Genomic DNA, 15033 nt, shown 5'->3' with positions numbered 1-15033 from the left:
TGTCACCAATAACTGTAACTGAATCAGGTATTAATGTCGCTGAAAGTCCACCAATATTAATCGAGTCCTCAACGGCACCATTATTTGAATTTAGTCAACCTGAACCTCAAAAAGGACTATTAGTACCTGCCTTGGCTCAACCTTCATCTGTATCACCATCTGTGTCACCAATAACAGTATCTGAATCAGGTATACATGTCCTTCCATCAGCAATACTAGTGCCAGAGTACAGACTTGTGTATGATGCAGAGCTTTGGAAGCTTATCTCTCAAGTAAATGACCCACAATATGTAGGAGAAACCTACTGTAGTAAAACAGGTGTGTTTGAGTATGCTGGACAAAGAATAGAGTATGAGGAGACATCGGAATCGTTATCAGTAGATTCGCCAGCTGAGGAGTATGACTCTAAGCCACTGTCACCGGAGTCATTATCAGAGTACAGACCCATGTCATCTTCATCCTTGATGCTGTTGAAGGATATTAAAGCAATATCTCCTGCGTCTACAGGAACAATGAATGAAAATAGATCATTGTCACCAGATTCCCCCGTACCCAAATATTCACCATTGTTATGTGAAGCTGTTCAGTTTCAGTTTCACCATAGGTCATCATCACCTGAATCGTTACCAGATGATGAGGTTTCTGAGATATTTGAGTCAAGATTTGTAGCTATTGAAGGTAGACCCTTATCACCTGAGTCGACTGGATCAGTCAGTGAGAACAGCTCACTTTCAAAAGACATGGTACCTTGTGTGTCACCAATAACGGTAACTGAATCGGGTGTAGAAGTCCCTGAAAGTCCACCAATAATATTTGAGTCCACAGCCCAATTCTTTCCTGAATCTTGTAAACCTGAAGGTCAGAAAATACTATATGTACCTAATTTAGCACAACCTTCAATAGAGCAAGATTTGACACCATCTATGTCAACAATAACGGTAACTGAATCAGATGTTGATGTCCCAGAAAGTCCCCCAATAACATTCGAGTCCACAGCCCAATTATTTCCTGAATCTAGTAAACCTGAAGCTCAGAAAGGACTGTCAGTACCTAATTTAGCCCAAACTCCAAAAGAACCATCTGTGTCACCAATAACAGTATTTGAAGAAGGAATACATGTCCTTCCATCAGTCATACGAGTCCCAGTTTACAAACTTAAGTACGATGCAGAGCTTTGGAAGCTGATCTCACCAATACATGACCCCCAGTATGTAGGGGAAACCCCTAAAACTGGTATATTTGAGTATGCTGACAATATCATAGAGCATGTACAGACATCAGAAAGAGAAAGTCAAAGTTCATCAACTGAGGTTACTGAGGAAAGACCACTCACACCTGATTCTGAGTCTGAATATAGGCCTCTCTCACCTGAGTCAGTTAAGATAAAGACTGTTTTGAGAGCAGAGTCAGTAAAGTCATTGAAAGCATGTCAATGTTTATCTCCGAATTCCCCCATACCCCAATATTCAAAATTTTTCCTTGAAACTGCTCAACCCTATCATAGATCATTGTCACCAGAATCAGTGTCTGATGCAGACGTTGAAATAGACCCAAAATATTCAATAGCTCTGGGTATTGACACTAGATTGTCCTTTCCTGAATCTCTAGGATCTGTCCATGAACATAGACCACTGTCCCCTGACTCTCCTGTACCTCCGTTTAGACAGGTAATACCTGAATCTGTTCTTGGATATAGATCCTCATCGCCTGAATCAGTGACTACAGTGACTTCAGAAACCAAACATATACTATCTGAGGCTTTTTCCTTTTGGCAGAGACCAGACTCACCTGAGTCAATAGCATCAGATACAGAGGAAAGACCCCTATCACCTGAGTCTTTATCAGAGTATAGAACCATGTCTCCTGAATCAGTCATGCTACTGACAAACAGCAGATCATCATCACCTGAATCTACAGCATCAGTGGATGAATACAGGTGTCTGTCTCCAGATTCCCCCATACCTAAATTTAGACAAGCATTACGAGAGTCTATCGTTTCAATGGTTGGATATAGGTCCTCATCCCCTGCATCATTGGCAGATTATGAAACAGAATCTGAAACGGAATACACTCTTTTGATTTCTGAGATTGAAGATAGACCTGACAGTCCCGATTCAACGGCATCAGTAGATGAGTTTAAAGCTCTGTCACCAGACTCTCCAGTACCCAAGTACACACAGCACAAAACTACTACACTAGTGGCATGGAATAGATCATCATCGAATGAATCGATATGCTCAGATACAGAATCTGAAATAGAGTTATTCTTAGTCGCCTCAATTCTTCTTCAGGATAGATGCTCATCACCTGAATCAATAGCATCTATAGATGAATGCAGGGCATTGTCTCCTGACTCACCCATACCTCAGTTTAGGCAGATGTTACCTGAATCTGCAATTTCAACCATTGGGTACAGGTCATCATCACCCGAATCATTTGCTTCAGATATTGAATATGTACCACTCATTTCTGAGTCCTTATTTGATGAGGTGAGACCAGACTCACCTGAATCACTAGCATCAGTGGATGAACATAGGTCTTTGACACCAGAGTCACCAATTCCACAATTTACACAGGTCACACTTGGGTCTACCACAGTAGAAACAGGATATAGGTCTTCATCCACTGACTCAATAACATCCGACATGGAATTTGAGTTGGTATATTCTGACAAATCCTGGCCTGACAAAAGAGCAGTAATGCCTGAATCAGTGGCATCAGTTGATGAACATAGACCATTAACACCCGAGGCTCCTGTCCCTGATTATAGGGAGGCGTTACCAAAATCTGTATCAATAAGGGAATTATCCTCCACTGGATCAGTGTTGTTGGATTCGGAACACTTGATATCAACTGCAGAGTATTTTGCTACTGAACCTACACAATTGTCACCTGAATCAGTTGAATCAAACTGTGGGGAAACAGAGTTGTCAGCCAAAAGTCTCATTCCGGAGCGTGTATTACCATCAGAAATATTGGCACGTGAAGAAACAGACCAGAAACCAATGGCTGGTTCACCAATACCTGGAACAACCATGATGCTGGAAGAATACCATCTAATGTACGATGCACCTGAGTCTTTGCCTGACTGCCAACCCATGTCACCTGCAACATTAATATTAAAGGCAGATGTTGGAATATCATCACCTGAATCTGTGTTATTAGAGAAACAAGTTGAGAAGGATAGATCACTATCCCCTGAGTCAGCTGAATACAGACCCATGTCTCTGGAATCAGCAATGTCAATGGTTGACGTTAGAACATCTTCACCTGAAGCAATGCATGAGATGAATGACAACAGGTCGCTTTCTCCAGACTCACCTATCCCTCAGTATACAATATCAGGTGTATCACGAATGGATTCATGTAATATGGAGTATGCCACAATAGAACACAGGTCATCATCACCTGAATCAATGTCTTCTGGCTCTGAGTATGAGCTAATGGCCATATCACCGTCAGCATTAGAGAGTAGGCCATCCTCACCTGATTCCCTAGAATCAGTCGGCAGGAATAGACGGCTATCGCCTGACTCACCAGTGCCTCAGTTTATGAGGATTTTATCTCAGTACTTCATGGAACCCCTTAGTGATAGAACGTCTTCACCTGAATCAGTGTCATCAGACACTGTATTCGTAGCCTTACCTCTAGATTATTGGGCCGATGTCCGCCGATGGCAGTCGTCTCCTGAATCCGGTGAATCAGATGAAGAGTTAAGTTTAGTTATTACAGGTACAGATACAACGACATTTAAAGCAGGTACGTTGAGTCATGTGACAACTGTTTTAACATCTGAGCATGTCCCATTGTCACCCAAAGAAAAGTCCTTGGGTGTCACTCTGTCGTCAGTCCCCGATAATGAATTTGAAATAGAACAGGGACAAACGAGCACGACAGATCAAGGCTTACCAAGGGTCAGTGTACTAGTAGCAGAAATGGTTACCTCATCTACGGAATGGACACAGACAAAGCATGGTTCAGAGCATGCTGAAACCATCCCAACTCCCCAAGCCACTATTGGTTTGGAAGACGTCAAAAAGGTCCAGAAAGACGTCCCAGTAAATCAACAACCAGTGAAGGTCCAGGACAGAAAGGAGGAAGAAGTAGAGGTCCTGTGCCCCAGTGCTAATACAATAAACACCCAGGAAGACCCACAGAGGGTAAGAGAGAGAGCATGATAAAGCTGACTTGCACGTGCCATGAAATAATGGAATAACTCCTATTCTAATGGAGGATGACAATAACACTGTGTGGTCGAAATGGATGTCTGGATTCAGCAATGTGTTTCGGTGAAATGGAGTGTATCTGAGGAATGTTTGTGCGATCACAATAGACTTGGATGGTGTTTGATGTAACTAACCAATTTTGTCTCTTTTGAGATGTAACTAATCATTTGTGAACGAGCACAATCTCATTACTTTAACGTCATCTGGCACTATGATTTTGGCCTTTAGAATTGCATGGTTTGTTTTCCAATAGTTTGTTTTGAAATTTGTTCATGCAGTGATTTAAAATATAACATGATGTTGTTGAGGAAAATGAATAACAAGACCTAGTACTCTATTAGTGTTATGCAGTTTGTTGATGGGATGTCGGTGGTGCATGCCAACTGACTTGCTGTAACAACGCATTTCAGTAATCCATGTTCAAGTGATGTCAACATTTATTTCTAGGCTCCGTCTCAAACTGCCAAGGAAATACTGTTGCAGACCGGTAATGGAAAGATGCAAAGTGAATTAAAGTCTACCATGATAATGGAAAGTACTTTACATGAACAAAAGGCGGTTCCAGCCTTCAGTCAAGAAACCAGAGTATCAGGACGGGCATCTACTAAACAGATGAAGACAGCCACAAGCTATGAACCTCTTATATCAACTCCATGGCAGATCAGTGAACAAGACCCCTTCACTACCCATAGAGCAGTCACACCTAAATTAAAGAAACCTGACTCTGCCAGTCAGGAATTCTCTGACTCGAGTGAATTTACATACAAGGAATTTGAGCAGACTCAATCGGGTGAGTTATTTTCGCCGATGTCAAACCAATTCCTGGTGCCTCCAGATTACGAAGCTGTGTTTTCCGGATGCCAGTCTCTGAGAGTCTCTGAGTGTAGCCAGATGTCTCCCACTGATATGAGTCCAGTTTCGCCAGTCTTCAGTGACTCTCTGTCAGATAAGAGTCAGGTCACAACCACCACCCTGATAGGTCTTGAGTCCGCTTCCAAGTCTGTTACACCTGGATCCGCAGAAGCCTTTGAATTCTCCCCAGACTTTAAGCGAGTGCTCGGTGAATTTGAGAAATCACTCTCTGCATTTGGACCAGATATCCAATCAGATTCCGCCCAAGAAGACTCAGACCTGGAGTTCTTTGACTGCAAAGATGACTTGTCAGACTTCTTAGAGCCAGAGGATCTGGAGCCAGAGGAACCTGAAGTCCTCTACCGCATCGAAGAGCCTCCTTCCCCAACCCCCTTCGGCAGCACACCGGAAACAGGCTTCCTCAAAGGGAGCCCTTTATACAGCGCACAGTTCCTACAGGTGGATGACCAAAAGCGCTTCTCATCGGGTAGTGAAAGTCTTGGGGATTATGGCATTTATGACAGACCTGAAAGTGAAACTGTACCCACATGTGAAGAGCTTCTCTCCAGGTCGCGGGCAGGGTACGATGACGATGAGTACTCTCTGGAACGGGTAAGAGGTCGAGCATGACGACTGCACCCTGCCCTGGCTTGTGTCCCAGCTTCTCAGGCTGATTGCAGTGTTACCACAGTCCAGAGAGGACATCAACTCACTCAAACACAAGTACAAAAAGCTTATGAGTGCTGTGTTTGCATGTGTGTATACTTACAAAACAATACACTGTAAGTCAAACCACTCCAAAGTGGGGTCACTGACCAACACAATGGAATAATCATGGGACAAAATAAGGAATAAGGAATATACTTACCTTTGAGAATGTTTGCTTGCTGTGTTTGCTAATTATTTTCATATTTTCAGCTAGGGTATCTGATACAACGAAGAGTACCTACAGTACATACGAAAACATTCTATAAAGAAAAAGTGAAATAATTGTCAAACCTTTACTGTCAATACTTCATATTCCACATCAACATTCCATACAGAGGTACTTGTTTAGGCTTTGACCACAATTTCTTTGGATTATCATTTACATATCTTGCATGGCTGGTTTTGTTGAAGGGGTGTTGTACAACTGGGCCTTCTCTTCATCTTTCATCTCCAACACCATTTCATAGAACCTCGTATTTTATTTATTTCTGAAAAGTTATATCAGGTCTACGATAGCCTATTTTTGAATGCCTTTTTGCCATTCCAATGAGAGAAAAGTAAAAAGTCCAACCGAGAAAGAGAAAAGAAGGAACACTGTTGCGTGTTGTTTTGTTCTTGCAGTAACTGTGCCTGCAGTAACTATACAAAATGTGTAACCATGATATAATGATCTATTATGCTCACAATGGCTGTGTGCTGTCTCTCAGGAGATAAATGAGGAGCTAGGGTTGCTGTCATCGGATAACTCAGTGGAAGAGGTGTTAACCTCCAGGGTGGTCCGACGCAGAGTTATCATCCAGGTATCGGGCATTGGAGAGCATGTGGAGGAGTGGGCCCTGCCATAGTGTGCTGTGGTGCTGTGTTTAGATGGGAGTTGACTTTTAGGTTGTGGGTAATTTTGTTGCTATGCTGAACTTTGGATAATACCTATAATATATATATATATTCATATTTAGATTTCTGTCTCCGCTTTGTTTTATACTGCATCCTCATATGCCATATCATTTTGTTCTGTGACAGATTGATGAAATATTTGTGGTCTTAGATAATGGTTCAAAATGACTGATCTATGTTGTTTTATTTCCCTTTTTGAGTTTGCAATGTTTAAACCAGTTCCTCTGTGTACTTGCCTTAACTCCAGTGTGTGTTCCGGGTCTGTTAGGTCAGGGCTATGACTGTGCATCTACTGTGTTCTCTCTCCAGGCAGATGACCTGCCAGACATCCCTCCCCAGACAGTCACAGAAGAACAGTACATGGATGAGCAAGGAAACATGGTAGTCAAGAAGGTAAAGGGACATTTTACACCTACATTCACAGACACTTACCTCTAGAACACTCCCTGATTTACAGTAGACATCAACAACATAAGAAAAATATAAGCTCCCACCAAATTATGATTATTTATGACATAACTACTATTTATCAATGATTTTCCCAGGCAAATAAGTGTGTTTGCTCTTATATGACCTAGTCATGGAGCTCAGTGCTCTACATTCCTCTCTCTCTGGTCTCTCTCCCCCAGATCACACGGAAGGTGATCCGTAAGTACTTCTCTCCAGACGGTGTGGAGAGAGAGGAGGTGACGGTGCAGGGATCTCAGCAGGAGATGGTCAGCGTGGAGGAGGGAGATGCCTTCTCCAAGGTGGTGAAGAGGACAGTGGTCCGGAGTGAGGGAGATCAGACTGAGGTCAGTCCGTCCATCTGTCTGTCGTCTTTGTGTCTATACGTTTACATTTTGGTATTTAGCAGATGCTCTTATCCAGAGCGACTTACAGTAAGTAGTGAGTGCACACATTTTCGTATTTTGTTTGTACTGGTAAGGGCTGTGCGGTCAGCCGGTGATTGTCAAGCAAATAACTGTTGGTCTCACGGTACTTGACCGTTAATTACAATAAACACATGTAGCATCTCCTGGCTTCCAGACACAGCCTACAAGCCACTGATGCAGATCTATGGAACATCTACATTTTAGAAAGTCTAATAAATCCATGTAATATAGCCTACACCTAAATCCATTATTTATTTTAGACAGGTCTAAAGAAGCATGATATGAAGAAAATGTAGTGTATTTCAGAATAACATACTCTGAGTTGTCCTTATGTTAGGTCCTGATGTGGCTATGCCAAATGGCTGTGGGCTACACTAGTTCCTTTAGCAGACAAGATTTGCTTAGAATTCCGTGGCATTATATTATATTATTTTATAGTATGAAGAATACAATTGAACATAGCTGAATAAAATAGAAAGGATATTTTCTCCAAACGAGTTGAGAGAGTGTGTACATGCAGCTATTCTGTGTTGAGCAGTTAACAAAGAAACAGGTCCTCCTATATGCTTCATTTAGAGTTATTAATGTAACTTTAGTTGTTCTACAAACGTTGGGCTATATGTTTAGATATTTAAAACATTGTAAGGCTGCATGATGCGAGTCTAATGATGATTTGGAAAAAAGTAGCTTGAAAGGCATGAGCTCTGCTTTGTTTTTTGCGCAGGCTGTACACACTACATCAGTCTCTCACAATTTGACAAGCACTTGATAATGCCTAGAATTTCACAGCGACATCCCCTTACTGTAGCCGTAATGCACCTTAAAAAAATCCATGCCGTTTGCGGCCAGTGGCCATTGTGCCACTGGCTGCGCGCTCCATCACGTGATTGGGTCTTTCTCACAGGCTACAAGTTAAGACAGACTTATCGGGGATGCAACTGCGCGTCTTTATCCAATTCAGAGGTGCATATTGAAGATATTGGAAGAACTGTCCACATTTACTTTTCGTCAGCCAACAAGATGAGTAAGGCCTAACGAACAGCAAAAGCAGTAGCCTATGTCAATCTTCTATCCCACATAGTACAAAGGTCGACCTATTCTATTCTGTGTGAGAAATAAATATTCCAAACATAGTCTGGGACAGTTGTGGGATGTGATAGATCCCAAATTAATACAACCACTAGGCAATGAGGCTGATGCAACAGATCAGAACGTTAAGCTTCAAATGTTGATCAATTATTAGGCTATTTCTTCACATTATAAGCACAGCAGTGCGCACATGGTGGTAGGATATAAGCGTGAATGTTCGATTAGTGGGAAACTCCATTGTCAAAAGTGACCACAAATGCCATTAAGCAATTAATGCTGTTATTATAAAGGTGCATTTTTATAGCAAAATATTTCTTCCCCAAACTTGAAAGTCACGCGCTGCTTATGTTTGCCAGTTAGGCTCTACACCCCTTGTAAAGCGGATTAATGTGCTTCATTTTAAGAAGGTATTTGGCCACTTTAGTTGTGATACAAACCTTATTAAAACATATAGGTCTATGGGCTAGGCTATATGAGGTGTGCGACTATGATTAAGTCGCGACAAAAATACATTGTTTCTTTTGCTCGGCATCATTCACAAGTGTTAATATATAATTCACAAGTGATAGGCTGATATTGTCACCCATCAGGCTATTCTTGATTTAATCTTGTCTTTATATAAACTAAATAATGTATGTGTGAAATTAGTTTTGATTTAAAATGGACCATTATCATGCATCTGTATTGAAACAGGGGCATCGGGGAAAAATACATGTCATCTATGCACCAAAATTGCGAATGGAGGACGCTTTTCCCCATGGTTTATTTTCATGCCTGCCAGGTAGGCTATAAACCTGTTGTAAATATAAGCTATGTGCTTTAATATTAGGAAAGTTGAGAAATAAATATAGTAGGCCTAGCCTATAGAAAGATGAACCCCCTCTTTTTAGTAGAGGCCATCATTGCATAGCCTATAGAAATGTTGCACAACATGAGCTCTCATGAAGTGTTTGAATCGATTTTCATTGATGTCAGAGTGATTAGAGGGACAACAGAGTGCTGAGTACCAGGCAGTTAGCAAGTTTGGTAGGCTACTAATGACCAGCAGCAGCATCAGAGCTTCGAGAAGCCTAGTTACCGTGACTAAACAGTCATGTGGAATTTGACTGCCTGCATGAATGCCGGTGTGGAGGTAATACAGTCAACGCGACAGCCCTAGTACTGGACCCCCATGGGAATCGAACCCATGTCTCTGGCATTGCAAGTGCCAAGTGTCTATAGTCTTTCTTTGGGGTCAATATTCCAGTGTTTCTGAAAACTATTGAGTATTACATGCAAGAACCATTTCAATGGCAGTATACTTATGCAGCATACTAGATACTGTAGATATCTGTCACCTAGAACACTACACCTCCCATAACCCCCTGCGCTACAGGTCACTTGGCCAATTAAGGAGCTGAGTGATAGGTTAACTTGGCAGCACCTGTGCTAAACTGGGAGCATGCCACAAGAGGAGCTGCAAAATGCACAGCTTCATGGACCCAGGGGGTTTTTCTGGATCAAAATGGGGCTTAGGTGGTGGGAGTGGCAGTGGGCATGTCAGTGGGCGTGGGAGTGGCAGTGCATCGGTACCAACCATTAGTATGTGTGTAACAGGGGCTGAGCTATAGCGGAGTTTGTGAGACAAGGGCGGATCCAGAAGGGGCCCGGGGCTGGGTAATTTTTACAAAAACTTCTGTAGAGTCAGAATGTTTTGAGCTCTATGATACTCACAAGCGTCGTTAGAAGGTAAAGGGTTCTTCTACATAGAAGATCACAGGAAATCCCAGGACATACAGTAGTGTCTATAATGCTGTATAAGCTCACGTAGTTGCTGTCACAAACTCCACACAGTTGTCACTAACTAGTTGGATATTCATTTCCCACTGAGCAAACCATTTCTGTTCTTCACATAATTCATTTTGATCAGGTTTTTGCTTTGGCTGACCTTATTTTCTTTATTGACATTTGTCAATGAAACTCATGAATGCAACTGTTTATGTCAAATAGTTTTGTGTTCTACTAAGCTAGCATACAGAATAGTTTTAAGATGGTCATACCATAGATCATTTAGCTAGTTGATTTGGAATTTTAGGACCCCTTTAGGTATCAAAAAAATATATAAAAAATGATTTGATAAATTATTACGTTTGGCCTTTACTACTGTAGCCCATAGAAACACATTGAATAACAAATTCATAAAAAAATGATGAGGAATAAGGATATGAAGTGTCTGTCCTATATCTGGGAGATATAAGAAAACTTGGACACATAGTTAAACCCTTATTTTTGTTGCCACAAAACTACCTCCATACTTCCATTTGTTTGTATGGGTTACTTTCAGACGAGTCCCGTCTTTCCATAGAGTGGTCATAACCGCTCGGACGCTACAGACGGTTTCGTGAAAAGACCGATTTTCAGGATGTCTCCTGGTCTGACAAACACTGCTGTAGCTCGTGGATTGAGATGCAGCCAACCTGATATCTCTAGCTTAAACTGGAGGATTTTGATGGGGATTGTTTTATTATGTTTCTTAGATTGATGCACGGGTGCATCAATAGACTCTTAAGGAATAATTATTAAAGGTCTTATAAATGAATGATATATACCCATTGATTATTGAGGAATATAACTTAGAAATTAGCTTAGATGAATAGTCATAAACCATCAGAACCCAAAATATAAGCTTGTTTTACTCCAATGTTTGTAAAGTAAAGTAAATGTTAACAAACACTATTTAGCCTCAAAACATGATTAAAACTATAATTTTGATATCATGGATCATGGAGTCCTTGCATCCATAGCTCTGTCTATGAATTTGAGAGTGGTTCAATTTCTCCAGCCCAATCTCTCAGCTTTTTAACGAAACAGGTGCACTTTGTTATTGTTTCAACTGCTGATTGCCTCTTTAATGTTTGAATGAAAACCTTTTGAATCATTTAATGTTTGGAGTATATTACATGCTGACTGAGTTAGACCTTTTGATTTGAAATACTGTATGATTAATATATTCAAAACCTTCATTTGCCTTAAACCTGTCTCCTGAGCCCTTTGTACTGAGATCCTTTGCATATTCATGGGCCTTGTGTGGTCAACCCCTGGCTACACCATAATATATCATGTATCTTTAATTGCTACAGAGTGGACAGTGCATTCGGAAAGTATTCAGACCCCTGCACTTTTTTCACATTTTGTTACGTTACAGCCTTATTCTAAAATTGATTAAATATACATTTTTTCTCATCAATCTACACACAATACCCCATAATGACAAAATGAAAACCGGTTTTAATTTTTTTTCTAAGTTATTTCAAAATAAAAAACAGAATACCTTATTTACATAAGTATTCAGACCCTTTGCTATGAGACTCAAAATTGAGCTCAGGTGCATCCTGTTTCCATTGATCATCCTTAAGATGTTTCTACAACTTGATTGGATTCCACCTGTGGTAAATTCAATTGATTGGACATGATTTGGAAAGGCACACACCTGTCTATATAAGGTCCCACAGTTGACAGTGCATGTCAGAGCAAAAACCAAGCCATGAGGTCAAAGGAATTGAATGTAGAGCTCCGAGACAGGATTGTGGGAAAGGTACCAAAACATTTTGGAAGCATTGAAGGTCCCCAAGAACGCAATGGCTTCCATCATTTTTAAATGGAAGAAGTGTGGAACCACCAAGACTCTTCCTAGAGCTGGCTTCCTGGCCAAACTGAGAAACTGTCACTCTGACAGAGCTCTGGAGTTCCTCTGTGGAGATGGGAGAACCTTCCAGAAGGACAACCATCTCTGCAGCACTCCACCAATCAGGCCTTTATGGTAGAGTGGCCAGACGGAAGCCACTCCTCAGTAAAAGGCACATGACAGTCCACTTGGAATTTGTCAAGAGGCACCTAAAGCACTCTGACCATGAGAAACAAGATTCTCTGATCTGATGAAACCTACTCTTTGGCCTGAATGGCCTGAATGTCTGGAGGAAACCTTGCACCATCCCTACCGTGAAGCTTGGTGGTGGCAGCATCATGCTGTGGGGATGTTTTTCAGCGTCAGGGACTGGGAGACTAGTCGGGATCGAGGGAAAGATGAACGGAGCAAAGTACAGAGATCCTTGATGAAAACCTGTTCCAGAGAGCTCAGGACCTCAGACTGGGTCGAAGGTTCATGTTCCAACAGGACAAGGACAACGACCCTAAGCACACAGCCAAGACAACGCAGGAGTGGCTTCGAGACCTGAAAATAGCTGTGCAGCAACACTCCCCATCCAACCTGACTGAGCTTGAGAGGATCTGCTGAGAAGAATGGGAGAAACTTCAAACTATGGCACACAATACAAGTGTGCCAAGCTTGTAGCGTCATACCCAAGAAGACTTGAGGCTGTAATTGCTGCCAAAGGTGCTTCAACAAAGTACTGAGTAAAGGGTCTGAATACTTTGTAAAAATGTCTAAAAACCTGTTTTTGCTTTGTCATTATGGGTTATTGCGTGTAGCTTGAGAAAAAAAAAGATTTAAACCATTTTAAAATAAGGCTTTAATGTAACAAAATGTGGAAAAAGTCAAGGGGTCTGAATACTTTCCGAATGCACTGTAAATCAGTTAGCTTTAAACTCTATGTTTGACCTCTCCAGTTGACCTTCTCGGAGCCCCTTGCCCTGGGGGCTACCATGGCCTCGGAGATCGAGTCAGAGCAGACGCAGGGTCGAAAGGTCAGCAAGGTGGTCAAGACGACGGTGGTGAGGGGCGAGAGGATGGAGAAGCAGACGGGTGACCCCTCGCTGGCCGCAGACCTCCCCTCGGCCAAAGAGGACTTTGAGAAGGTCAGTAGGTTGAGGGACACCAGTTGTGATATAAAGCCAGGAAGGTATTTTCTACCTCAGTGGCTCGAGCAGAGCAGGTTGAGCTGGATCAAGTGTTGTAAGGGATACTATGCCTGGAACATAAAGCTGAATGCTTAGAGCTTTATAGCATGCCATTGAAATGGTTCTTGACTGACATGTTTGTTACTGTATGACCTGGTAAAACCTTATTGAAGACTAAACTCAACTCTAAGACTAGACACAGGGGGTTTTGGTGTTTGAAATGTCCTTTTCCTTGTTCTGTCACATCCAGGCATTGAGTTATGCTGGAGGCTTTGGGAAAATTCAACTTCCCCATTTAGTAGAGAAAGAGGTTGTGAAGGAGGACGGTTCTGTTGTCAAAAGGTTTGAGAACAGCATGCGAGTGTTCATTAATTGACCCAAGGTGTCCGTGTTTGTACACTCCTGTTAGTTTTTTGAGCGATTTATCTGAAAGCATGGTGTAAATACCTCTGTCTTAACATTTAGATTACATGCTTATATAAAATGCTAAGATTCGGACCGAGGCATGTGCAAAGTAAGTTACCCATCGAAGGGCGTGTTTAAAATGACTCATACGGTTGCTGTTGGTGATGGTAGAGAGAAGGCTAACCTGCATGGGTTTTTTTGAGACGTGGATTAGCTTGAAATGTTTGGGTCACTATGACCAGTGACCAAAGTTTAGAGTTAGTTTTGGTCGAACGCCTGTCAATGAAGCTTTGACAAAACTTTCAGGTTCTTTTGGAATTATTGGTTAACCAAGTCTAATAAACTCTCTTCCTTCTCTCGCTTTCTCTCTCCCTCCCTCCCTCTTTCGCTCTTTCTCCCATCTCATTATCTTACCCACCCACTCCTTCCCTCCCTCCATCTCTCTCACCCCACACCTCCTCACCCCTTACCTCCATCCACCTCTCCCACCCCACACTTCCTCACTCCTTCCCTCCCTCCACCTCTCCCACCCCACACCTCCTCCCTCCCTCCACCTCTCCCACCACCTCTCCCACCCCACACCTCCTCCCTCCTTCCCTTCCACCACCTCTCCCACCCCACACCTCCTCCCTCCTTCCCTCCCTCCACCTCTCCCACCCCACACCTCCTCCCTCCTTCCCTCCCTCCACCTCTTCCACCACCTCTCCCACCCCACACCTCCTCCTCCTTCCCTCCCTCCATCTCTCCTACCCCACCCCACACCTCCGCCCTCCTTCCCTACATTTCTCCAACCCCACACCTCATTCCTCCTTCCCTCCCTCCAATTCTCCCACCCCACACCTCCTCACTCCAACCCTCCTTCCATCTCTCCCACCCCACACCTCCTCCCCCCTTTTCTCCCTCCATCTCTCCCACCCCACACCCCCCTCTCTCCTTCCCTCCCTCCATATCTCCCACCCCACACCTCCTCCCCCTTTTCTCCCTCCCATCTCTCCCACCCCACACCTCCCCCTCCCATCTCTCCCACCCCACACCTCCTCTCTCCTTCCCTTCTTCCATCTCTTCCACCCCACACCTCCTCCCCCCTTTTCTCCCTCCATCTCTCCCACCCCACACCTCCTCTCTCCTTCTCTCCTTCCATCTCTTCC

General features: G+C 42.8%; 1 protein-coding gene across 26 annotated transcripts in view; it reads left to right on the top strand.

Moving 5' to 3' along the window:
- The window catches only part of ank2b (ankyrin 2b, neuronal), a 329543-nt gene that overhangs the window by 309959 nt on the left and 4551 nt on the right, over positions 1-15033 (top strand). For 25 of the 26 annotated variants that reach the window (XM_014206567.2, XM_014206568.2, XM_045721528.1 and 22 more), the window contains 4 exons: positions 6990-7073; positions 7310-7474; positions 13250-13438; positions 13731-13822. In XM_014206567.2, coding sequence (XP_014062042.2) covers positions 6990-7073; positions 7310-7474; positions 13250-13438; positions 13731-13822 — 530 coding nt within the window. The remainder of the gene's footprint in view (positions 1-6989; positions 7074-7309; positions 7475-13249; positions 13439-13730; positions 13823-15033) is intronic. The other variant, XM_045721529.1, reaches the window with a different exon arrangement.

This window comes from Salmo salar, chromosome ssa07 (genome assembly GCF_905237065.1).
Source record: "Salmo salar chromosome ssa07, Ssal_v3.1, whole genome shotgun sequence".
Taxonomy (NCBI): Eukaryota; Metazoa; Chordata; class Actinopteri; order Salmoniformes; family Salmonidae; genus Salmo; species Salmo salar.
Note: the sequence above shows the minus strand (reverse complement) of the source record. Positions and strands in the feature narration are given on the sequence as shown.